This window comes from Boleophthalmus pectinirostris, unplaced genomic scaffold (assembly GCF_026225935.1).
Source record: "Boleophthalmus pectinirostris isolate CB_2022bp ecotype Guang Dong unplaced genomic scaffold, ASM2622593v1 HiC_scaffold_6, whole genome shotgun sequence".
NCBI lineage: Eukaryota > Metazoa > Chordata > Actinopteri > Gobiiformes > Gobiidae > Boleophthalmus > Boleophthalmus pectinirostris.
In genome coordinates this window covers 10,886,543-10,912,673 of record NW_026571447.1, presented here as the reverse complement: position 1 = coordinate 10,912,673, position 26,131 = coordinate 10,886,543, and the positions used below count along the sequence as shown (strand labels likewise).

At 37.9% G+C, this 26,131-nt stretch overlaps 2 protein-coding genes across 7 annotated transcripts in view; both read right to left on the bottom strand.

The window, feature by feature from the left end:
* LOC110162443 (B-cell receptor CD22-like) overlaps positions 1 to 22,740 on the bottom strand; it is a 29,905-nt gene extending 7,165 nt beyond the window's left edge. The window contains exons 1-14 of one of the 3 annotated variants that reach the window (XM_055163855.1): positions 22,587 to 22,740; positions 22,236 to 22,493; positions 21,855 to 22,133; positions 20,571 to 20,834; positions 17,907 to 18,167; positions 17,169 to 17,432; positions 16,815 to 17,078; positions 16,248 to 16,511; positions 15,894 to 16,157; positions 14,607 to 14,891; positions 13,920 to 14,007; positions 11,070 to 11,142; positions 10,939 to 10,977; positions 10,159 to 10,642 (exon numbers count right to left, since the gene is read on the bottom strand). In XM_055163855.1, coding sequence (XP_055019830.1) covers positions 10,310 to 10,642; positions 10,939 to 10,977; positions 11,070 to 11,142; positions 13,920 to 14,007; positions 14,607 to 14,891; positions 15,894 to 16,157; positions 16,248 to 16,511; positions 16,815 to 17,078; positions 17,169 to 17,432; positions 17,907 to 18,167; positions 20,571 to 20,834; positions 21,855 to 22,133; positions 22,236 to 22,493; positions 22,587 to 22,599 — 2,949 coding nt within the window. In that variant the 5' untranslated portion in view covers positions 22,600 to 22,740 and the 3' untranslated portion in view covers positions 10,159 to 10,309. Of the gene's footprint in view, positions 1 to 10,158; positions 10,643 to 10,938; positions 10,978 to 11,069; positions 11,143 to 13,919; positions 14,008 to 14,606; positions 14,892 to 15,893; positions 16,158 to 16,247; positions 16,512 to 16,814; positions 17,079 to 17,168; positions 17,433 to 17,906; positions 18,168 to 20,570; positions 20,835 to 21,854; positions 22,134 to 22,235; positions 22,494 to 22,586 lie in introns of those variants that run through there. The other 2 variants (XM_055163853.1, XM_055163854.1) reach the window with 2 other exon arrangements.
* On the bottom strand, positions 709 to 26,131 carry LOC110162447 (B-cell receptor CD22-like). Of its 4 annotated transcripts, none has more exons than XM_055163850.1 (17): positions 26,014 to 26,131; positions 25,540 to 25,585; positions 25,112 to 25,444; positions 24,743 to 25,036; positions 24,273 to 24,599; positions 8,144 to 8,443; positions 7,679 to 8,002; positions 7,294 to 7,602; positions 6,844 to 7,101; positions 6,483 to 6,740; positions 6,116 to 6,400; positions 5,366 to 5,629; positions 3,801 to 4,064; positions 3,457 to 3,720; positions 1,838 to 2,098; positions 1,485 to 1,748; positions 709 to 940 (listed from the first exon to the last, which is right to left on the bottom strand). In XM_055163850.1, the coding sequence occupies exons 1-17, from the start codon at positions 26,074 to 26,076 to the stop codon at positions 855 to 857; spliced, it is 4,200 nt and encodes a 1,399-aa protein (XP_055019825.1). In that variant the 5' UTR covers positions 26,077 to 26,131; the 3' UTR covers positions 709 to 854. The 4 variants fall into 4 exon arrangements, with proteins under 4 accessions (XP_055019825.1, XP_055019823.1, XP_055019824.1 ...); XM_055163848.1 differs by having other exon boundaries at positions 24,743 to 25,039; positions 26,014 to 26,129; XM_055163849.1 differs by having other exon boundaries at positions 8,144 to 8,440; positions 24,743 to 25,039; positions 26,014 to 26,129.

Sequence of the window (26,131 nt, the reverse complement as noted above, 5' to 3'; positions counted from 1 at the left end):
CCCTGCTACTTCCTTTATTTTAAAACTTTCTTCACTGCCACTTCACTGATGTAAAACGGTGATAGACGAAACTAAACTACTTCTAAACATAGTAGCTGTTGGTAGGGGGATAGAGGTTGCGCACTCCAATGTTAAAATGCTATAAATACTCTGTTGTGTGAGCACCCACATGGAAGACCTGAGCAACCCTTAACCTATACCCATCAAGAAAAAACTGGACATTTTTGTGTAGTAGCTACCTCTAAATTCTGCTGTTCATGTTAATCCTCAAATGATAAAAAGATGAAGCTCAAGTAAAATAATAATAAAAAAAAATACATACACTGTACATCCAGTTGAGTGACAGCAGAGTTCTCAGTCCCAAGTTCATTCTGAGCCTGACAGAAAATAGCAGTAGTATCTCTGGAGGCTTTCATGTTTAAAACAGATGAGTTTCCAATCAGAGTGTGAGTTCCTCCATCAGTTTTATACCAGTGGTAGTGCTGTACAGCTGGGTTGGCATCACTGCTGCAGCTCACTGATATTTTACTGTGTTCTGTCACTGGACCAGATGGACTCACTGTCACTCTGGTGTTTGAAGGTTTGTCTTTAGGGGAAAAAACGTTTTAACTTTTACAATGACTGGATGTAGTTTTGACCTCACATGATCTTAAAATATAAATTGAGAAAACATACACTTAACAGGCAGTTGAGTGAGAGGAGAGCAATCACTTCCAAGATCATTCAGAGTTTCACAAAAAATTTTAGTGATATCCTTAGAAGCTTTAATGTTTAACACCGCTGAGTGTCCAATCAGAGTGTGAGTTCCATTATCATCTTTATACCAATGGTAATGTTTTACAGATGGGTTGGCTTCACTGTGGCAGGTTAAAGTCACAGTTCTTATGTTCTTCCACTGGACCACTAGGGTGCACTGTGACTGCCATGTTTTGGGGTGGATCTGTGACAAAATACAATAAACAGAGAGGTTATTTTGTAACACTCCAATCCCGCTTGGTTGGTCTTAAACAATTTCAATATAACATGTTAAATGCTTGAACATTTTCTAAAGTTTAGAACTTTAAAATGGCCAATAAATTTACCACAAAATAAACAGGTGATGAACAAAAGCATTGAGCACTGTTAATCAGGGGTGAGAATAGTTTGCTCTAAATAATATAAAGATTTTTGAGAAAAGATATGCATGACACATGATAATTATTGGTTATTCTCGAAGGGAGCAGCGATCTGAAGAAACCAGACAGCCCTTCTTTTGGAGAAGAGAGGATGGGCTGGCTCACCAGGCAGGAACATTTGTTTTCTGAATCTAAGACCATTTTAGACTTTAAGACTTTTAACAGTTTTCTATATTTTAGATTTTAGATTTTTTTTTTTTTTTGGTCAAAAAAAATAAATACATAACTAAAATCATCAGATTGCATCCTTTGGCTAAAAGATCAGTATAGACAGGATAATGCAGCAGAAGAATTTGCAAATTTACGTACACTGTACATCCAGCTCATAAATGGTGGAATGATCAGTTCCAAGTTCATTCTGAGCCTGACAGAAAATAGCAGTAGTATCTCTGGAGGCTTTCATGTTTAAAACAGATGAGTTTCCAATTAGAGTGTGAGTTCCTCCATCAGTTTTATACCAGTGGTAGTGCTGTACAGCTGGGTTGGCATCACTGCTGCAGCTCACTGACATATTACTGTGTTCTGTCACTGGACCAGAGGGGCTCACTGTCACTCTGGTGTTTGAAGGTTTGTCTTTAGGGACAAAAATTAACAGTTTAGACATTGACAATATTTAGATCTGGCCCCAAACTATTTTAAAAATATACATTGAAAAAACATACATTTCACAGGCAGTTGAGTGAGAGAAGAGCGATTAGTTCCAAGATCATTCAGAGTTTCACAATAAATTGTAGTGATATCCTTAGAAGCTTTAATGTTTAACACCGCTGAGTGTCCAATCAGAGTGTGAGTTCCATTATCATCTTTATACCAGTGGTAATGTTTTACAGACGGGTTGGCTTCACTGTGGCAGGTTAAAGTCACATTGTTATATTCTTCCACTGCACTAGGCTGCACTGTGACTGTGATGTTTTGGGGTGGATCTATGAAAGATGAACACAATGTCAGTGTCTCATTCCTCTTTCCTTGCTTCCTTCTCCTTGAGCCTTGCTCATGTTTATTCCTTCATTTTGTGTTGTTTTTTTTGGGGGGGGACACCACTTAATATGTCACATTTGACTGACAGCTGAAAAATTTAGGATTGAGGAGACGAATCAAGGTGAAGAAAGTGAGGAAAGAGAATAGAGACGTGACCTATGAACAGAGAAGCTGAAATATCACACCATGATCATGCAGAAGTGTAACTACCTAAAGAGTTAACAATTTGGGAAGACATTAGGAAATGATATGAATTTTAGAAAATTATACATTTTCTAATATTCCCTTCTAACTGAAATAGAAGAGTAGTACACATGGTCATATTTTTTTTATCACGCTTTTCCACAGTCAAGCGCTTAAAGTGTTTTACATCAAGAAAACACTCACCCATTCACACACACCAGTGTACACAGACACTGGGTGTGAGGCGGGTTAAGTATCTTGCCCAAGGACACAATGACAGCATTCATCTGTGGGAGCTGGAATCACACCACCAGCCTGTGAGTTAGTGGATCTGACTGCTCAACCAATGATGTTTATTATGTTATTATGTTAGGATTCAAAGTGCCAACCTTGGGATCAGTGGACAAACATTCTACCAGCTGAGCTACTGTTGCCCCATGTGGATGTATTTTAAACACAAGGAATATAAAAATAATAACATAATTCTTCTATCCATCCATTTTCTTCTGCTTGTTCAGGGCTGGGTCGTGGGGGCAGAAGTCTAAGATGTGACTCCCACTTTCCTCATCCCAGACTCCTGGAAGCTCCAGCTACTCTGAGTGGGACCCCAAGGTGTTCCCAGGCCAGCTGAGAGAGATAGTTTCTCCAGTGACCTGGGTCTTCCCCGGGGGCTCCTCCCGGTGGGACATGCCCAGAACACCTCCCCAGGGAGGTGTCCAGGAGGCAAGTGGAGAGGTACAGCATTAAAACTCTCTTTTAGAACACAATTAAACTCAGACTTTCTTAATTTAAACAAAATTAAGAGCAGAAATGAATGGTATAGGTGGCCACCATATTGACTTTTTGAATAAGGGATTTTGGCAAATGAGATTGAGACACTCGCACAAAACCATGTAATGTTCATATATGTGCCACAGCAAATAAAAATAATAGTACAGATTTTAATTTTATTTTTTTATTATTTGGTGGTGAACTGTTTGTCCATAGAATATATAGAAAATTGATCTTTGGTATATTTTCTAATAAACCTATTTCTATAATCTATTGTGGGTTGTGAGACTATAATACCCCTTTAAACAGGTTGGTGCAGAAAAAAATAAATATGAAAATGTATACATACACTGTACATCCAGGTCAGTGACAGAGGAGTGATCAGTCCCAAGTTCATTCTGAGCCTGACAGAAAATAGCAGTAGTATCTCTTGCAGCTTTCATGTTTAAAACAGATGAGTTTCCAATCAGAGTGTGAGTTCGTCCATCAGTTTTATACCAGTGGTAGTGCTGTACAGCTGGGTTGGCATCACTGCTGCAGCTCACTGACATATTACTGTGTTCTGTCACTGGACCAGAGGGACTCACTGTCACTCTGGTGTTTCCTGGTTTGTCTTTAAGAAAGAAAATTAATTGACTTTGACAGTAGTTAGATTTCAAAATCTGGCCCCAAATGAGAGCAAAAAATACATACATGTGACCAGTAGCTGAGTGGTAATTGAGCGATCAGTTCCAAGATCATTCAGAGTTTCACAGAAAACTCTAGTTGTATCTTTAGAGGCTTTAATGTTTAACACCGCTGAGTGTCCAATCAGAGTGTGAGTTCCATTATCATCTTTATACCAGTGGTAATGTTTTACAGACGGGTTGGCTTCACTGTGGCAGGTTAAAGTCACATCCATATATTCTTCCACTGGACCACTAGGCTGCACTGTGACTGTGGTGTTTTGGGGTGGATCTGTGTAAATTAAATACAATAGAATGTGTGAATAACATAATAATATGTGGATAACTGGACCCCTTGCCCACAGGATGAGGAGTCCTCTCAACTTTCAAGGACCTGGGCTAGTGTCCCGAAGAAGTTGTATTGCAGATCACGCTATTCCCCTACCAATGCAGGTAGGAGAATTGCACCTAAATCTGTGTAAATCAGTTGCAGTACACATCACATCACATGCAGAAGACATCCAAAACATGTCAAGGTATGTGTAAAGAACATACTGGTCTGTTAAAAACATAAAAACACTGGAAGACCGAAACAAACCTCTTTGAAGCAAACTGATATCCCTCTGTATAAATAATACAGACATCATTTTGGATTCGCCAAGAAAAGCTACACTGTTGTTCGTGTGTGGCAAATAATTAGGTTTACCATGTTAACTACTCATCATACATACTGCATACCACATCTTGGCAGTGCTGGCAGGACTGACGAAATTTTGGTGGTGACTGGGGTCATACAGTTGTTTAAGTAAGACCTTGATGTTGTTTATTATAATGCATATGTTGTAGTTGTCGTGTGCATGTTTTTATTAATTTACACGTAAATAGTACATGTCTGTCCATATTCATACTACTACAACCAGATGAAAGTAGTGCTGCAGCCAAGTATTTGTAACTAAAATGCTAACACAGGCCTGATATTGGTCTATTTTTTGCGTAGTACTAGTAATAATGGTAGGTAAAGTTTATTGTAAAAAGGAGGATCCTTTGGAAGGTTGGACTTCGAGGTGGAACATTCAGGTGGTTGTGATGGTCATTACTGAGTGACTGTAAATGGAAGTTTGAAGTCTGGGCTTAATTGCAGTGTATTTGTATTGCTGTCACAATTGTATTGCTGTCACAATCTCTATGATATGCAGCCCCTGACGTTCCAAAAAAATAATAAATGATCTTGTTTGAACAAGATATCTTGTTTGCTCAAGAGAAGTAGCAAGGAGGACATTTGCTTGTGATTTGTGTGGAGATCCTCCAGTGGCCAACTGAACTGTTTAACTGCTGCTCTGTGGTAGTTTAAATTATGAGATGTGAGTGAATTAATGCAAAAGTGACATCCACCAACTCTAACTTTTAGACTACTAGCCTTGCCAGCAAGATGAATTCTCGGGATTGAATTTATTTTGTTCACCTTCAGCTGAAGCGTTTGCATGTGATAGATCCTGAAGAGTCACAAATGAACCAAAAGAAACATGACAAACACTACTATATAATGCAAACAAGATAAGGCAGTACATACATATAATGAAGAAAAATACATACAGTGTACATCCAGGTCAGTGGTGGAAGAGTTGCCAGTCCCAAGTTCATTCTGAGCCTGACAGAAAATAGCAGTAGTATCTCTGGAGGCTTTCATGTTTAAAACAGATGAGTTTCCGATCAGAGTGTGAGTTCGTCCATCAGTTTTATACCAGTGGTAGTGCTGTACAGCTGGGTTGGCATCACTGCTGCAGCTCAGTGACAAATTACTCTGTTCTGTCACTGGACCACAGGGGCTCACTGTTACTCTGATATTTTGGGGCCGATCTGTAAAAGACCAACACAGCAGAAGAAATAAAATGTTTTTTGATGTAACTCTTTTTACAACCAACTTGATCCACCACTGTAAACATTTTCTTGCCTCTGCATTCTTTAAAATTCTGCTCAAGGTAAGGTAAAGCACACGTTATTGCCCCTTAGGGAAATTTGTCCTCTGCATTTGACCCATCCTTCAATGCCGCTGAGACACTTCATCAGGACCAGTGCTGCAGTGCTGCACCCAAGGACTACCTTGGCTAAAAGGCTGTACCTATAGTGCATGTTTTGGATTGATAGGGGAAACCAGAGTGCCCAGAGGAAACTCACCCAGACTCAAGGAGAACATGCAAACTCCACACATATGGCCCAGGCAACCCAGAAATTAAACCTTAACATTAAACATTAGCCACTCAGCCATCGTGCCACCATTGTTTGTGTTAGCAAGAGTCTGTTAACCCAACCAAATTGAAATATTAAAAACAAGAACACATTAACCTTGCCAGTGGAGTGCAAGAGCTCTAAAACTCTGTGTGTCAGATCCCAGAGAGTTGCTGCTGTGACAGACCAAAGTGACTGAATCTCTCCACTGGGGTTTAATAACAGTGAGGACACTTCTTAGAGCTTTGTCACTCAGAGGCTCACTGATGATGGAGATGTTTGGGGAGACTCCTGGAAAACTCCACTGTATCAGGGGAATGGGGTTCCCCTCAGTCTCACACACACACTTCATCTGGGCTGAGTCTCCAGAGCACTCTGAAGGGCCCACGATCTGTGGAGGGACTGTAGATGACAGAAAAAATTGTCATGCATTTCACCATATAACAAACTATGTTAAGGACATTTGAAGGGGAAAAAGACATACACTGTACATCCAGCTGTTTTACAAAAGAATTATCCATTCCCAGATGATTTTGGACCTCACAGAAAATAGCAGTAGTATCTCTAGAGGCTTTCATGTTTAAAGCAGATGAGTTTCCGATCAGAGTGTGAGTTCCTCCATCAGTTTTATACCAGTGGAAGACACTTGGGTTGGCGTCACTGCTGCAGCTCAGTGACATATCACTGTGTTCTGTCACAGGGCCAGAGGGGGTGACTGTCATAGTTGTATTTCTAGGTGGATCTGCAATAAACATAATACATGTATAGTCATACAGGTTCTCGTATCTTAAATGCTGAACAATATGTTGATTTAAATATATCATGATCAAACAGAAACTACATACACTGGATGTCTAAATGAGTGACAGTAGAGTTCTCAGTCCCAAGTTCATTCTTAACCTCACAGAAAATAGCAGTAGTATCTCTGGAGGCTTTCATGTTTAAAACAGATGAGTTTCCGATCAGAGTGTGAGTTCCTCCATCAGTTTTATACCAGTGGTAGTGCTGTACAGCTGGGTTGGCATCACTGCTGCAACTCAGTGACATATTACTGTGTTCTGTCACTGGATTAGAAGAAAGTATGGTGGTGTTTCTTGGTTGATCTACAAAGACAATGAGAGGTTTCACATGCATCCGGCATGAATACATGAATGAAAACATGCAGGTTTTGAGCGCCAGAGTTGAAAATCCTAAACTTTTGGAGAAATTAGCTGAACGTCATTGAGTTTCAAGCATCTGCCACAAATGGCAAAACATTGACAAGGTGGTCAGAACTCAGCAAAATAGTGACTCACATGTGACAAAAGACGTAATCTGCACACTCGTATGGGACAGAGATCTGTCTTCTTTGCTGTAGTCTGCAGAGCATGTTATGATTTTCTTATGATGGAGGTGAGAAGCAGTGAAGGTGAGAGTGGACACTTTGACATAGGTCTTGTCCAGTTGCTCCTGCAGAGTCTCCTGAATGTCCCCCAGGACAGGGCTCCATGTCAGAGTGGGAGGGAGAGACAGACACGGGACAGGAGCAGAGCACTGCACACTCACTGACTGCCCCTCACTCACACTCACAGAGGATGGAGTCAGTGTAAGTATGGGTGGGGCTTCTGAAACAATTGAAATCAACCAAACTTTTACAAAAAGCATTTTTGGATATGATTTTAAATGTGATCAAAGACATACCTATGGCTTGTATGGTCACTCCTGTCTCAACAAATGTGTATTTCAGTGGATTGTTACATTCCACTCTGAAGAAATATTTCTGGTTGTGTTGGGGACCAATGTCATGAAAGGTTGTGGTGCAGTTTTTATGTGTTAAATTTCCTGTTTGCTCTGTGTTTAAAAGTGTCTTTCCACTGATATCCTTCCACAATGGGTTACATGCACTATCCAAGCTGGGTTTATATTTGTTCTCGATTTGAAATGAACAGGGTATTGTCACACAGGCTCCTTGCAGAGCCTTTATGTTCTGTGGTAGAGAGACACCAAATTTAGGACACTGGTCACCTAAAAAGAACAAGAAAGTTGTCAAAATGGAGATAAAAACGTGATGGCACTGTTACAGTTATCTCCACGCATGCCCACAACCTGCATATAAAACAAAGCATGTACGCTGATTAAGCAAAAAGAAGGAAAAAAATAACCCACACATAATCTGAGCTGTTGCAACACCACTTGACACAGTAGTCCCATCTTCCCTGTTGTAGTGTGCAAAGCATGATAGCGTTATCTTTGGCTCAGATGCATTGAAGTTGAGAGTGGACACTTTGACATAGGTCTTGTCCGGTTGCTCCTGCAGAGTCTCCTGAATGTCCCCCAGGACAGGGCTCCATGTCAGAGTGGGAGGGAGAGACAGACACGGGACAGGAACAGAGCACTGCACACTCACTGACTGCCCCTCACTCACACTCACAGAGGACGGAGTCAGTGTAGGGGTGGGCGGGGCTTCTAAAAGGAAGAAATAAAACTTTCATCAATATACTTGTAACACACTTAGATTATTAGCTTGCAGAACAATGAAAACCAGAGACCATTCATTTTAATATGCAGGCTTTTATCTGTGAATAGCCACTTTAGAGCATTTTCACATTCCACTCGGAAGTAAACTTCTCGCTCTTGCTGCCCAGTGATGTCATGCACTGTTGTGGTGCAGTTCTTCTGGGTTAAGTCTCCTGTTGTTGCTCGTGTAAATTCTACTGTCTCCTTACTTGTTTTATCTTTCCATACTGCTCTACATTCACTGTTTAAGTTTATTTCATAAGCATCTCGTACTGTGAAGGAGCAAGGTATTGTCAAACAGGATCCACGCAGAGCCTCCATTTGCTCTGGCAGAGAGACACTAAAGTCATCACAAATTGCACCTATACAAACAAGACATGAAGGTATTGAAATGATAATGAATTATATGAGAAAGCCACTTAACAATCACAGTCAGCAACCACTCACCATGCAGCAGGAAGCCCATGAGCAGAACATTTATGAGGGCAGACATCTAATTGCATTGAAAAACAAATAACAAGTATATTATGAATGATGCACATATACCTACACAATCATAAGTATAATTGAATAACAACTGGTGTAAAACTTGTGCAGGAAAGATCTTGTCTCCATTAAAATTACATTGTTAAGAACTACTCCTATAATATATTTATACTAGACAATTCAGAGCACAAACCTCAACAAAGCATACACAGTAATAATGATGTCCCATTTGTAGTTATGCTATTTTGCTTTAGTGAATGTGCTAGGAGTACTTACACTGCCTGCAGTCAATCCAGAGGTTCCTTAAAATAAAGCTGGACACATAAATGCTTAAGTAATTATATTTAAACTGAGGAAGTCTTGATTACACAATATCGACACATGGGCTTTTCACATGAATTGAAACTTTAAGGTTATTTATATGTGACGTAATGTATTTTTCTAACTTTCATAGAATTTAAACTGTTCTGTTACACATAAAGTAACAAATCTTTAGAAAGTGGAGATTACAGATGCCACTGATTTCATGTGTATTTCTCAAGTTTGTAGGGACTCTTCAGTTAGAACTTTATTTAACACATCTTAACGTTAAAGGAACTTTATTGTCCCTGTAAAGAAATTTGTCATTGCATTTGACTCATCCTTCTGTTCTGTTGCACAACCTGTCAGGTCCGGGTTGCGTATTTTTATTTGTTCTCCCAGCAACAAAAGAATGCCCAATGTTTTAAGTAATTTAAACTAAAAACAAGTATTTTTTATTACGGATTAGTAAGAATATACTTTATTTTGCTGAATAAACTGTTTATTTTAACAGAAACATTTCTGAGTGCAAATGGAGTCATTGCTTTCACTGAGGCCTTCCCACCAAAATTTAATTTTGAAATCTTACATTTTCTGTGATACAAAATATGATTAGAGATTGCATGTGAATCAGTTTCAAAAAGTTTATTATATATATTTCACACTGAATAACACTCTATAACACATTTTGGGCAGCACAGAAAAAACAGACAAAAGAAAATACAAAGATCAGATCACATTTTATAATAAAGCAAGTTTTAGAACAAGACATTATAAAAACTTGTCATTTTGTTCAGTATTTGAAAAAAAAAAAAAAGTAAATAACAAAATGAGAAGAAAGGTCATTCAATTAAGGCAAAATGTTCACACACATTTCATAACATTACATTACATTGCATTACATAAAGCCATTTATGACATGATGACTGTTTCATATTATACACTTTTACACAATCCCCAACAACTTCTTCCTTCGATGGTGATATACGATGTAAAAATAAATCATTGCATATGTTTCATGGAGCAAGACTATTGCACTGGATTCTTGGGTTTAAATTTAACTTGGGCATATTCACATTCTGCCAGCTTCTCAGAGACACTAAATCCACCTCTGTCTCCCACAATGCTCCTCTGCTCCTCCAGGTAGGAGCTACATGGTGGATGTATGTCAGCTTCAGCCTCTTTCACCTTCTTCTTGTTTTTGGCCTTCCAGTTCACAGTGGAGTAAAGGGCATTGTCTTGGGCACTGGTAGAGGCTTGATCATTTCCTTCATTACTGTTTGGTGCGCTGCTCTTCTCCTGCACTTTTGCTCTCACCTCACTTGCATTGGCATATATGTCTGACTCATCCACGGGCGGCCCCTGAAAAATATGACAACAAAATAACAACCAAATAGTAATAATATTAACAGAAACGCATTGTTGTACATGCATATTAGTAGGTCCAAATTAGATGACTAATGGCATTTTTAAAAATCACTGAAAGCATTATGATGACTTTGGCGATATTAAAAATTAAAAAAATATATGTTTGTGGAATCCCCCATTCATCCAGGAGTGGTTGGTAGTTATCTGGGCAATGTATAAATAGCAATAATTTGAAGAAAATGTGATTCTGCAGCACATCCATGAGACCAAAAAAAAAAAAAAGTTCCTACCTCATTTGTATTGGCATATACGTTCATCTGTGTCTCCACCTGTAACAGAATTAAAGTAAAAGAGTTAGAATTGTGCAAATGATTTAAAAAAAAAAATTAAGTTCATTCATCATTATTGACATTGTAAGTACCTCATTTGACTGTGGTATTGGGTTCAAAGTCACATCCTCAAGCTGACGCTTATTAAGATGAATGTTTTGAGTTCTAAAAAAAATATAGATAATTATTATTTCAACATGATTCCAACTTCTCGTAACTGCTCCTTTGAGGGGTCACAATTATTGATGTCTACAGTAAGAAACCAGTATATGTTCTGACTTAAAACTTTAGTTTTCACTTTTAAAAGGCCCATATTACTGCATTTTCTGATCTATGTTATGTTTCCTCATCAGAAAACATACTGTACCTGGAGTTGTGTTTTGTTTATCACACAAATCACAAAATATAGCTTCATGACATCACAAGGTGGAATAGAGCATGTGGGAGCCTGAACCCAGTTTTGTGATTTTTTCATTACTGAGATAATTATTCTTATTTTGTTTGATTTCATATTTACTTAAAATGCATGATTTTTAGTCATTTGGGTAATTCTTTATAATTAACATGATTATTTGTTAATTATTTGCTAAAAAATAAAAAATAAAAAATCGATCTATTTACATTTTTTCTTTCAATTAATTTTTGCTAATGTTAATCATAAGTTAACTTAAGTAATGTTTATTTTTTGTATTATTTTGTGGTCTATGGCTCCTTATTTAAGGCGAGTGCAGGTACACCATGGGAGTAGAGTGGAGCCAAACAGTTTTTTGACCTCCTGTCACCTGAATGTTGAAAAGTTCCCCTTTTTGTATATTTGTATGTCCCAATTTTGTGAATACTCAGTAAAGAGTTTTAAACTGCACTTGGATCGCTCTCCATGGATTCTTTCACTTTTGAGGCATTTTAAAAGGTGGAACAATGTGTGCAAAGCGTCATCTACGGCTTCACAAATGTTTGGACCTTACAGAGCATTTTGAGCTTTGGAGACGTAGACAGACTAATAATAAAGGGTTGAGAAGCAGGTAACAACATTCTTCCAACATGGCTTAAAGCTCACAAGAGTCTATTTTGTGTAATATAGAACCTTTAAATGTTATTCTTTATCTTTATCTTCACACTTGCAAGCTGTTGTTTATTGTAAGTATCAGGAGTTCATTTGTTCACTGTGGGATTTATAACATTTGTTTTTCAGTTTGGCCCAGGTTTAGTTTGCAGAGAGGTGGTACTGATAGGCAAATCAATAATGATCTACTGATGGTGGAGCAGATTAGGTCTCCAAACAACAAGAATTGTTCAGTTAGTGGTACAAGCATCAAATTTCTCATATATTTAGGTAACATCATGCTCTTTTAGAAAAGCCCAAAAGCCACCTGAAATATTCTACATGATGGCCATTTTTCAAGATGGCTGACCAAACAACTGATTTCACATGTATGAGTTAAAAGACAATAAGTCATTATGTTCTTAATCAAAATTAATGGAATAAATCACACATTTACAAATATATACATATACAGTAATGCAATGTCAGGTATTCAACAAATTTTACACCAAAATATATTTAATTTTGCACAAAATTCATTAAATTTTCTTGCAATTTGAAACCAAAAGTATCCCAATAACCATTTGGGAAGTAGAAATAAAAACATGAGCAACATTAAAATAAAATGCAACATACTGACAGGTTAATTTCAGAAATAGAGCCATTAAAATAGAACAATTCATAGTGCTGTTTGTGCTTAAGAACTATCGAAAAAAGTTTGCCATCATTAAGATTTTTGGCACATTCTTTCAGCCTATCATTTAACTACATTGTTGATGCTTGTCTTAGTTCAGAAGCTGATTCTATGTTATCACATAAAAAAACATTGCTGGGGCTTCTGCACAGTTCTTCTAATTTTTGAATGTCCTTTGTCTGAGTCCACTGTATCACAAGCTGCTCTTTTGTTTGCCCGTTCAAGTTTACTGTTACTGAACAATAATCTGCAGCTTTGGTGATTTAACTTTTTATTAGCGTTTCTTCAATTCCACTACCATCATTCAGTCAATTCAGGTACAGCTATCTAACTTTAATACTACTAATACTACTATAATAGTATAACTAATACTTAAACTACTAGCTGGTGTATTTACAGGGCTAATTAGATAGCATTTGGGACACTACATCATGCTACATTAACTACATTAAATATTAGAATGTGAGTAACACTACATAGCCCACACTGAACCCCATGCTGAGTTTCACAGCAGCGGAGTCACCAGTATGCCCTGGTTGTGCTACAACCCCACCCATTTCTAGAATAAACACATATATATTCTAACAAAAACATATTTTAGCACATTGGTACTACATATATTTGATATTTCTTCAGGTAGGTTTCAATAAGATTTGTCCATGAGATTTCTTTCTACTGTGTTTTATTATTTAATGACATTTATTTGTAGATATTATAAATATAATGAAAGGTGATAAATAATATATCAAAAATGATTTGATGAATAATTTCACTCAAAATAGGAATTTTTAATTAAATAACAAAACTATGCTTCGACATTTATACATATATAGTTATATGTAGTTATTATCTTATTATCTTATATCTTGGATATTTTTGGTGGCTAACGGGCTTTTCATAAAGACCATGTTATTATCTATCTCCACTCCAAATTTGATGCTTGTACCACAAACTGAACGATTATTTCAACTACCAGCTCCACTATGATACTAACAGAAGCATCAAAAGTTAAGTTTATCTGCACATGTATAATTTGTCTTAGATATAAACTAAAGTAAAGATTGTGACACCAAAGTAAAATTCTTTGAGGAGTTTCAATGCATTTTAATACATAACTCACTTGTGATACTTGCTATAGAATTGCTTGGGATTGGATTGGATTGAATCACTGGTAAAAGTGTGCACAAACATAAATGCCTCTCATACCTGATCACAAACAGCAAAACACCCATCAGGACCAGCAGAATAACAATGATGGTTATGAGGAGCACACTTGTCACTTCAACTTCAGCTCCTAATAATACAAAAATGTAACAAACAGAAATGCACAAACAAACATGAACTCCACTCTAAGTTGCTCCCCGTTCAAAGCGCTACCACAACACCATGAGAATCTACCCTGCTAAAAAAACTACTGCGCATCGAATTAGGTTGAAGTTATTGTTGTGTACACTTTTGTATCATGCCTTTAGCTTTATGGAGAATTGTTGTGTGTCGTAGGCTTGTGGGCTGAGTGTTGCACAAAATCTGTTGATAAGGAGGGTTTGAATAAGGCCCAGAAGAGATTGCTAAATTGCGGAAGAAAACACGGTAGAGAGAAGTCATCACGGTTGACGCTACAGGAAATAACATAACATCTGATATACCAACACCAGTGACAGTGCTGAATGTCACTTGCAGCTGACACCTCACACTGCCTTGTCCTAAAAAATAATTAATAGTCAAATATTACGTTTATGGAACAGATAAATCATGCTCAGATATTTTGACAGTTTATACAATATTTGAAGGTATGCAACAATTACTCATACTGAGATTTGAGTGTCAAATAGGTAACTAACTAGAATTAGAATAAAATAGAACAATGTAGTCAAAATAGTCAAAAATAAATACCTTGTTGTTGAAATACTAGTGTAGAAAGTTGCTGTTTCTGAAATCCCACAGAGTTGTTGCTGTGACAGACCAAAGTGACTGGATCTCTCCACTGAGGTTTAATAACAGTGAGGACACTTCTTAGAGCTTTATCACTCAGAGGCTCACTGATGATGGAGTGGTTGGAGGATATTTCAGGCAAACTCCACCGTATCAGGGGAATGGGGTTCCCCTCAGTCTCACACACACAGCTCATCTGGGCTGAGTCTCCAGAGCAGTTTGAAGGGCCCATGATCTGTGGAGGGACTGTAGATGACAGAATAAAATGAGTACTATAATACTCATAGCAGAGTCTACCTGATACAAGTACAATATTACAGCCACTTACACTGCACATCTAACAGCATGACAAAGGAATTATTAGTTCCAAGTTCATTTTTAGCCTGACAGAAAATAGCAGTAGTATCTCTGGAGGCTTTCATGTTTAAAACAGATGAGTTTCCAATCAGAGTGTGAGTTCCTCCATCAGTTTTATACCAGTGGTAGTGCTGTACAGCTGGGTTGGCATCACTGCTGCAGCTTAATATAATATTACTGTGTTCTGTCACTGGACCAGAGGGGCTCACTGTCACTCTGGTGTTTGAAGGTTTGTCTTTAGGGATGAAGATTAACAGTTTAGACATTGACCAGATTTAGATCTGGCCTCAAACTAGTTGAAAAATATGAACTGATAAATCATACATGTCACAGGTAGTTGAGTGAGTGAAGAGCGATCAGTTCCAAGATCATTCAGAGTTTCACAGAAAACTCTAGTTGTATCTTTAGAGACTTTAATGTTCAACACCGCTGAGTGTCCAATCAGAGTGTGAGTTCCATTTATCATCTTTATACCAGTGGTAATGTTTTACAGACGGGTTGGCTTCACTGTGACAGGTTAAAGTCACATTGTTATATTCTTTTACTGGACCACTAGGCTGCACTGTGACTGTGGTGTTTTGGGGTGGATCTGTGAAAGATGAACACAATGAACTGAGATGTTGATGTATAACTCGATGATCTCACTGAAGATGTGCAATATGATGAAAATGTGTTTCTGGTTTCTAGAGTGATGCTGCATCCAGCAAAGCACTGAACACTTAATCAGAGGTGAGAGGTTTTTTTTTTTTTTTTTTTGTCTTGTTTTGTTTTTGTTTTTTGATTAGCTTTTCCTTTTTTAATGAAAATAGAAATATATCTTTTTTACTACTTTCTTATTTCTTCTCATTCTTAAATACAGACAGAAAAACACATGTAAAACCGAATACATACACTGTACATCCAGTTGAGTGACAGTAGAGTTCTCAGTCCCAAGTTCATTCTGAGCCTGACAGAAAATAGCAGTAGTATCTCTGGAGGCTTTCATGTTTAAAACAGATGACTTTCCGATCAGAGTGTGAGTTCCTCCATCAGTTTTATACCAGTGGTAGTGCTGTACAGCTGGGTTGGCATCACTGCTGCAGTTTAATATAATATTACTGTGTTCTGTCACTGGACCAGAGGGACTCACTCTCACTCTGGTGTTTGAAGGTTTGACTTTAAGAAAGGAAAATTGATCTCAGCTTTTACAATGACTGGTAAACTAGTCCTCAAACCAGTTTAAAAATATCAATTGAAAACACATACATTTCACAGGTAGTTGAGTGAGTGAAGAGCGATCAGTTCCAAGATCATTCAGAGTTTCACAGAAAACTCTAGTTGTATCTTTAGAGGCTTTAATGTTTAACACCGCTGAGTGTCCAATCAGAGTGTGAGTTCCATTATCATCTTTATACCAGTGGTAATGTTTTACAGACGGGTTGGCTTCACTGTGACAGGTTAAAGTCACATTGTTATATTCTTCCACTGGACCACTAGGCTGCACTGTGACTGTGGTGTTTTGGGGTGGATCTGTGAAAGATGAACACAATGAACTGAGATGTTGATGTATAACTCGATGATCTCACTGAAGATGTGCAATATGATGAAAATGTGTTTCTGGTTTCTAGAGTGATGCTGCATCCAGCAAAGCACTGAACACTTAATCAGAGGTGAGAGTTTTTTTTTTTTTTTTTTTGTCTTGTTTTGTTTTTGTTTTTTGATTAGCTTTTCCTTTTTTAATGAAAATAGAAATATATATCTTTTTTACTACCTTCTTATTTCTTCTCATTCTTAAATACAGACAGAAAAACACATGTAAAACCGAATACATACACTGTACATCCAGTTGAGTGACAGTAGAGTTCTCAGTCCCAAGTTCATTCTGAGCCTGACAGAAAATAGCAGTAGTATCTCTGGAGGCTTTCATGTTTAAAACAGATGAGTTTCCGATCAGAGTGTGAGTTCCTCCATCAGTTTTATACCAGTGGTAGTGCTGTACAGCTGGGTTGGCATCACTGCTGCAGTTCAATATAATATTACTGTGTTCTGTCACTGGACCAGAGGGACTCACTCTCACTCTGGTGTTTGAAGGTTTGTCTTTAAGAAAGGTAAATTGATCTCAACTTTTACAATGACTGGTAAACTAGTCCTCAAACCAGTTAAAAAATATCAATTGAAAACACATACATTTCACAGGCAGTTGAGTGAGTGAAGAGCGATCAGTTCCAAGATCATTCAGAGTTTCACAGAAAACTCTAGTTGTATCTTTAGAGGCTTTAATGTTCAACACCGCTGAGTGTCCAATCAGAGTGTGAGTTCCATTATCATCTTTATACCAGTGGTAATGTTTTACAGACGGGTTGGCTTCACTGTGACAGGTTAAAGTCACATTGTTATATTCTTCCACTGGACCACTAGGCTGCACTGTGACTGTGGTGTTTTGGGGTGGATCTGTGAAAGATGAACACAATGAACTGAAAACTTGATGTATAACTCTGATCTCACTGAAGATGTGAAATACAATGAAAATGCCACCAAAATATCTGTCTTGTGTCCAGAGTGATGGCTCTGTTGAGAAAAATCTACAGTGGCACATAGAGCACTGAACACTTAATCAGAGGTCAGAGTCATTTTTGTCTTGAATGATGGAGTCCAGATACAGTCATGTATGAAAGTCATGAATAATTTCAAAAACCTAAGAGAGCATTGAGTTAGTCTGCAGAAGGGACTGTCATTCTGTGGAGAAAGGACCACGGTCTGACTCACCATCCAAAACATATCTGATTAGCTTTTTCTTTTTTAATTAAATTTATAATCTCTTAAATAACAGGATATCTTTTGTAAAACTGTGTCATCAAGCTAAATTCTTATTTTTTCCTTTTATTATATATAGACAGGAAAACGCATGGAAAACTGAATACATACACTGTACATCCAGTTGAGTCACAGTAGAGGTATCAGTCCCAATGTCATTCTGAGATTGACACAAAATAGCAGTATCTCTGGAGGCTTTCATTTTTAAAACAGATGAGTTTCCGATCAGAGTGTGAGTTCCATTATCATCTTTATACCAGTGGTAATGTTTTACAGACGGGTTGGCTTCACTGTGGCAGGTTAAAGTCACAGTGTTATATTCTTCCACTGGACCACTAGGCTGCACTGTGACTGTGGTGTTTTTGGGTGGATCTGTGAAAAATGAACACAATGAACTGAGGCTGAAGTATCATAGTTGCACTAGATATCATTGGGGCATCATTTGGCTCTTTCCATGATGTTAAATGCTTAAGCTTTTCACAATGGAGCAGAGGTGAGTTCAGAGCCACAGATGTGCATAACGGCAAATACATTTATTCAGAAGAGTAGACGTAAGCTTTAAGAAATGAAAAAGAAAATGACAAGATCAAATATGCTGTCATTGGCACTGGAAAAGCTGAACACAGTGGAGAATTCTAGTCCACAAGCAACATCCTGATGTGTCTGCTGGGAGTTTCCAGGTGCATGAAGGTAGTGTGCAGCACAGTGCAGATGGTATTGTCTGTGGATTTATTGGTCCTGTATATTTATAGCCTGTCATGATCCTGATACCTCTCCACATTGCACACAGGTTGTTATTAATAAAGTTATCCTCAGTGCAGATGGTCTTTTCAACAAATGTAATTCTCCTGTGCACATTGGCCTTCGTCCTCGAAAACTTCTCATTTTCCAGCACTAAGTCTAATGCCAAATTGATATGTTTAGCACTCTGAATTGAGTTCTACGCATCAGTCTGGAATGGCCCTCACTGAAAGCATGCAGGAACAATGGAACATCATGATGAAGATTTGAGTTGATTGGGTGATGTGTTACAACAGTGGAACAAGCTGAAAATTCAACGTGTTAAATTCAGTTGAGAGAAAAGTACGGACATCTTTCCTGTGCATGAGTTAATTTGAGTTTGTGAACTCACAAATATCACAATAATTAATTTCACTGGCCAAGTTAGCATCCTGGGCTCTGAACAGCTCATGCATTCTGCTGGTGAATAATGCAGGGCTCCTGGTTGGAAAATACTTTGATCTGCTTTATTAACAGATACAGTGTCTGTGCAGTTTAGACAGCACGGTATTGCTGTGGTGTTCAAGTGTGGGTGTTCAAAGGTGTTTCATTTGGTGTCCTAAAACAGTCCCTCAGACAGAGATAGTCTTCTTAGTTTAGATCTGCACAGATGTGTGATTTTGTCCTACTAAGAAATAAAAGAAATAAAAAGAGGAGTTTCAGAAGCTCCAAAGACACCAATAAACCTGCTGTAATATTTTGTTCTTTCGTACTTTAATGTCCACCTTCTGGCAGTCTTGAGGTTTAGGGTTTTAAAGTCTACTGTGACAATGAGTAAGTTCTCTGGGTCCATATTTTACTGCATACTGATGGCATTGTGTAGCTTCTTCATAGCTATAGTAGTATAAGTCTGAGTATGGACATACACAGCAGTAATAACAGCTGTGAGTTCTCTTAGCAGATAAAAGGCCATCAGGTTTCCATTATCTTAATGCAGCTACTCAGGCAGTTGCTAGTGATCCGCATTGTCTCACCGCAGAATTTGTTTCCCCGGGGACCCCGGAGAGCATTGGCAAAACAGACCTCTATGTGGCCATTTGTAGTCTGGCACAAAAGTCAAGTCACTTGATTTGTTTCCGTCTCACATGTCTCATTTCTTGGAGTTCTGAAGAGTTTGTTGGTGAAAGTAAATGAAGATGCAAATGATGCAAATGATTCCCTCTATAAGATATCTTATTCTGCTGTAAAAACATATAACCAGTATATGTTGCCAAAATTTCTAAATCCTATTTAATCTTTAAATTTCTCAAAATGTCTTTAAAGCTTGTGCTGCCCTATTTAACTCTATAAACATTTCACTTAACTCTTTTAACTTTTGCTATTGCACACTGAAGACAAGAGGTTCTGTTTAGAATATGCCTTTAACAGCTTCAGGTTTTATTATGAGCATGCCATGTTCTTCACAACTGAAATGAGTTTCTTATTGGTGAGCAGAGAGATCAATTTGAAGCAAAAGCTCCAATCCAGGATCTTCTTTAAGCGGTAGTAACTTTGAAATCTGGGCTGAGGTCGCTGATTCAGGTCTTGATTCTTCTACTTTGAAATTGTCACTATGCACAATCACTCAGTGTTTTCAGCTATTACACTGTATATAATTATTTTTTAATATTTTTATAATTTTTGCTCTATTTCACTTACTTATTTTGTAAGTAATGAAATCTCTTTTTTGAGACTGTCAAAGAAGTCCAATGTGCTACACTGCATTGACACATATGGAACATATATGGAACACCACACAAAACAGTTTTAACCTAATGAGGCAATTTAAATAGGTGTTTTATCTGTATATACAAAGACACATAGTGCAATCTGTGAGAGGAAAAGACAGACAATGATTAATAATGAGTTTAGCAAAGCTTTTCTTTGAACAGAGAGAAGCAGGAGAGATGGTTCCCCTGTGGCTCTAGGGCCTCTCCTCAAAGTCAAAGTGCCTCATTGTGCATTGGCTTATTCCCATATAGACAGTTGAAAAAAACAAACAAGAAATGTACTTACACTGTACATCCAGCTTAAAGATGGTGGAGTTATCAGTCCCAAGATAATTTTCAGCCTGACAGAAAATAGCAGTAGTATCTCTTGAAGCTTTCATGTTTAAAACAGATGAGTTTCCGATCAGAGTGTGAGTTCCTCCATCAGTTTTATACCAGTGGTAGTGCTGTACAGCTGGGTTGGCATCACTGCTGCAGCTCACTGACATATTATTGTGTTCTGTCACTGGACCAGAGGGACTCACTGTCACTCTGGTGTTAAAGGGCTGATCTATAAATGATAAATACAACAGATTGTCATGTTAATGCCCAGTGGTGTTTCTATTACACTTAATTATTGAACAAATTAAAATTAAAATGCATATAGACCTATTGATGGTGGACAAATGAAGGTGTGCAATTTAAAATAGCTGTTTTGAAGATATCAAAAATCATTGTCAGTCATGACTGACTGACTAAAATATTTTATAAGCAACAAATGAACACATCGTATCTAATATTTATTGGAGTTCAGTCTCCTGATATATGAGAGGGTGAATTTTGTGTAACATTCAGTGTAGAGACATTTTCCACAATGATCATCTGGACAATGCTTTTGCAATGAAAATGTTTCTGTTCAGAAGACATTTTCAATTAATATAACTGGTCTGAATCACTGGGACTCTATCCTACTTTATTATGTAGGACAGCAGTTTAATAGGTGAGGTGCAGCTCCCCAGGAAGATGCCAAAGAGCCACTGGGGAGACGCGACACAGGCGGACTAAACCAGGACTGATCCCGGGACTGAACCAGGACTGAACTAGGACTAAAACAGGACTAAACCAGGACTAAACCAGAACTGACTGTCGAGAGGGGCTTGGAGGTGCACCCACATAGACTGTCAGGGGACCTCGGGCAAATGGACCAGTGCAGAGCTCCGCGCCTCACGGAGCAAAGCGCAGTTGTTGCCTGACCGCACTTTGCGCACACCCTGCTCCGCATGCTCCGGGAAGATGGCTCGGCTGTATTTACCTACTCTAAGGGGAAGCTCCCATTCACCCAATTTGAAAGTCCCCGGTGTAGGATAAAGGCCAAATGTTTTAGACCAGTTCTAAAATATTGTCCAGATGACCATCGTTGAAACTGTCTCTTCATTCATGTTATATGGTGCTATTTTAAGGACGGCTGACAACAGGCAGAAATGACTTGACATCAAATGACATCATTGGGTGTACTTTTTTTTCTCAAATAATATTGTTTGAGTAATTTCATTTTTAGGCCTAAAATTCATCAATATAAAAAATAACTTACAGTGGAGTCCATGAGCTTTGAAAGTCTGTGTGTCAGATCCCACAGAGTTTCTGCTGTGACAGACCAAAGTGACTGGATCTCTCCACTGAGGTTTAATAACAGTGAGGACACTTCTTAGAGCTTTGTCACTCAGAGGCTCACTGATGATGGAGATGTTTGGAGAGAATCCTGGAAAACTCCACTGTATCAGGGGAATGGGGTTCCCCTCAGTCTCACACACACACTTCATTTGGTCTGAGTCTATAGTGCAGTTTGAAGAGCTCAAGATCTGTGGAGGGACTGTAGATGACAGAATAAACAATCATGTCATGGACAAAAAAATAAATAAATGTAACCTATATTAAATGAGGGAAAACACACACACTGTACAAAAACACATACACTGTACATCCAGCTCAGTGACAGTAGAGTTCTCAGTCCCAAGTTCATTTTTAGCCTGACAGAAAATAGCAGTAGTTTCTCTGGAGGCTTTCATGTTTAAAATAGATGAGTTTCCGATCAGAGTGTGAGTTTCTCCATCAGTTTTATACCAGAGGAAGACACTTGGGTTGGCGTCACTGCTGCAGTTTAACACAATATTACTGTGTTCTGTCACAGGACCAGAAGGGGTGACTGTCATTTTAGTATTTTCAGGTGGATCTGTGAAAACAAATTAAGTAAACACATTCTGAAGAACAAGACTTTTAAAACTGTAAGTATGAAACAACAACTAAATGAGGGAAAAGTGCTTACACTGTATATCCATCTTAAAGATGATGGAATTCTCAATCCCAAGTTCATTCTGAGCCTGACAGAAAATAGCAGTAGTATCTCTGGAAGGCTTTCATGTTTAAAACAGATGAGTTTCCGATCAGAGTGTGAGTTCCTCCATCAGTTTTATACCAGTGGTAGTGCTGTACAGCTGGGTTGGCATCACTGCTGCAGCTCACTGACAAATTACTCTGTTCTGTCACTGGACCAGAGGGACTCACTGTCACTCTGGTGTTTCTTGGTTTATCTACAAAGACATATCAAAGCAGTGAGTATGTCATTTAAAACAGACCGATGATGCAAAATTGACTTTTCAGAGCTTTTAACCAAGTTATAATTTCCCTTTCACATTTACCCTCTCAAAGTTGTATTTGGAGTCATGTGTGGATGTTTGAGCAATATTTTATTGGTTATTTTCAATATTGCTCATGTTGCCAATCAGCCCCCGTTTTTGCCGTTGCTGGTATATTTCCATTTCTCTGTATTTTTCCAATTTTATGTTCTTAATAGGTGAACAAATAACATTCACCAGTGTCGCATGGTCATTTTGGTACAAATGAAAAAAAATTGCTGCCCGCTAATATAATCTGCAGCTACCCATCGGGAGGTGACGACTCTTTGTGGCGATGACATTTACAGCAATGTCGGCTCACATTTATTTATTTGTTTTAGATGAATATTTCGTTTAAAATTTCCAAACTATATCCAAATTATAACAGTGATCTATGGGTGTTCTAGATTATAACTATACATAATATGTTTTCTTTAAATCAATAATACTGCGATATTATTATTATTATTTTATTATTATCTGAAATTGCAATCTTCCAGTGTCTTTCTAAATCTTGAGGTCCCATTTGGACTTTGAGACACTGATTTAATGGTCACCATGATTTAAAATGGCTTTCAAAAGATATTTTGTGGCATGGTCAATTAAATAATAAAAAAAGGGACAATTTGCTTTTTAAAACATCTATAAGGTAGAGATGTTTAATATCTTTAAAATTCGCAGAGCAGTGAAATAAATCTATGGCATCTTAGACAATTTAATTTAATCCAAGCTGTAAAAAACTTCATTCTTTGATTCAATGTTTACACTTCAACGAGCACTAAAACATTTGTCTATATGCCTATGCATTTTCAAGTACACAATCTGGAATTTACTTATTTTTAGAATTATTTATTTATGTAATTATTTAACTGCTGTCCTTGCACATTAAGGAAATTGTTCAATGCTAGAGATTATTTTTCATTGATGTGCAAAAGTTTTATGATGTTTTAGTGACTCACATGTGACAAAAGGAATCATCTGCACTGTCGTCTGTGACAGAGAGCTGTCTTCTTTGCTGTAGTCTGCAGAGCATGTTATGTTTTTCTTATGGTGGAGGTGAGAAGCAGTGAAGGTGAGAGTGGACACTTTGACATAGGTCTTGTCTGTTTGCTCCTGCAGAGTCTCCTGAATGTCCCCCAGGACAGGGCTCCATGTCAGAGTGGGAGGGAGAGACAGACACAGGACAGGAGCAGAGCACTGCACACTCACTGACTGCCCCTCACTCACACTCACAGAGGGCGGAGTCAGTGTAGGGGTGGGCGGAGCTTCTGAAATCAACAAACCTTTTACACATACAAAGATTTTGGATATAATTTTAAATGTGATGAAATACATACCTATGACTTGTATCGTCACTCCTGCCTGTTTAAATGTATATCTCAGTGGATTTTCACATTCCACTTTGAAGAAATGTGTTTTATTGTGTTGTGGACCAATGTTATTAAATGTTGTGGTGCAGTTTTTCTGAGTTAAATCTCCAGTTTCCTGTCTTGTATTTGGAAGTGCATTGTGATTGGTATCTTGCCATAAAGCTCTACATCCACTGTTCAAATTGGTTTCATGTTTGTTCTGGATTTGAAATGAACAGGGAATTGTCACACAGGATCCTCGCAGAGCCTTTATGTTTTGTGGCAGAAAAACCTTGAACTTAGGACAGAGGTCACCTAAAAATCACACGAAAGTTGTCAAAATGGAGACATAAATGTGTTAATGCTGTGTCACAGTTAACACTATTTATAGATAAAGTACACAAGACTGACATTTAAAACAGCTGAACATTCAAGCAGATGAAGAAAAATAAACTCACATGTGATCTGAGCTGTTGCACTAGAACTTGAAACAGTCCCATCTCCCCTGCTGTAGACTGCAGAGCATGACAGGCTTGTCTTATAGTCAGAAGGAGTGAAGGTGAGAGTGGACACTTTGACATATGTCTTGTCCAGTTGCTCCTGCAGAGTCTCCTGAATGTCCCCCAGGACAGGGCTCCATGTCAGAGTGGGAGGGAGAGACAGACACGGGACAGGAACAGAGCACTGCACACTCACTGACTGCCCCTCACTCACACTCACAGAGGACGGAGTCAGTGTAGGGGTGGGCGGGGCTTCTGGAAGAAAAAACTTAGTAAGGTCAAATAATTACATACCTAATATTGTAAAATAATGAATGCTGCAGAGACCATTCACTTTAATATTCATTGTTTTATCTTTAAATGTCCATATTAGAGGATTGGCACAGTCCAGTCTAAAGTTAGCTTCTTTCCCCTGGTCCTCAGTGATGTTATACACTGTTGTGGTGCAGTTCTTCTGGGTTAAGTCTCCTGTTGTTGGTCTTGTGAATTGTATTTTTGTCTGTTCATTGCTGACATCTCTCCATTCTGATCTACATCCACTGTTCAGGTTTGTAATATACTCATCCCTGATTGTAAAGGAGCAGGGTATTGTCAAACAGGATCCACGCACAGCCTCCAGTTGTTGTGGCAGAGAGACACTAAAGCCATTACAGTGGACACCTAAACACACAGTAACATGTAGAATTGACATTAAATCATTCTATCAAACTATTTTAAAAGGTAAATTTTACATTGCTTCATAATCAACCACTCACTGTGAAGCAGGAAGCCCACAAGGAGAACGTTCATAACGGCAGACATCTAATTTCATAGAAACAAAATACAATCAACAATCAATGTATTTTTTTAAAAGTTGCACACGCAGTTACATTAAAATAATTGTGTTTTTAAAAATTATGCATTTACTTAACAGTTAAATAACTTTTGCAACAAAAAGCTGTGAAAACTGCACTGTTTACTATACTGCTACAAATAAGACAATCTCATAATTGAAAAAGTACACTTTATTTCTAAGTTCTTTTCACCAGCATTGTAAGTACAGATGTTTTAAACTCCTCCTATGTGATATTACATTTATATAAGACATTTCAGAACACAGACCTCTACAATGCAACTTGTACACAGTATTAATGATCTGACATGTAAAGTTAACAACTATTCATTTATATTTAGCAGAAATATTCTTGATTTACATAGTTTATTTCATAGTTTGTTTCAGGAGTACTCACTCTGTCTGCCGTACCTCCAGACGATTCTTCTGTAAAGTTTTTTAAATTGAGGAAGTCCTGCATACAAAGGCGACTCAATGAAGTCACACAAGTAGTAGAAACTGTTAAAGTCAAATGT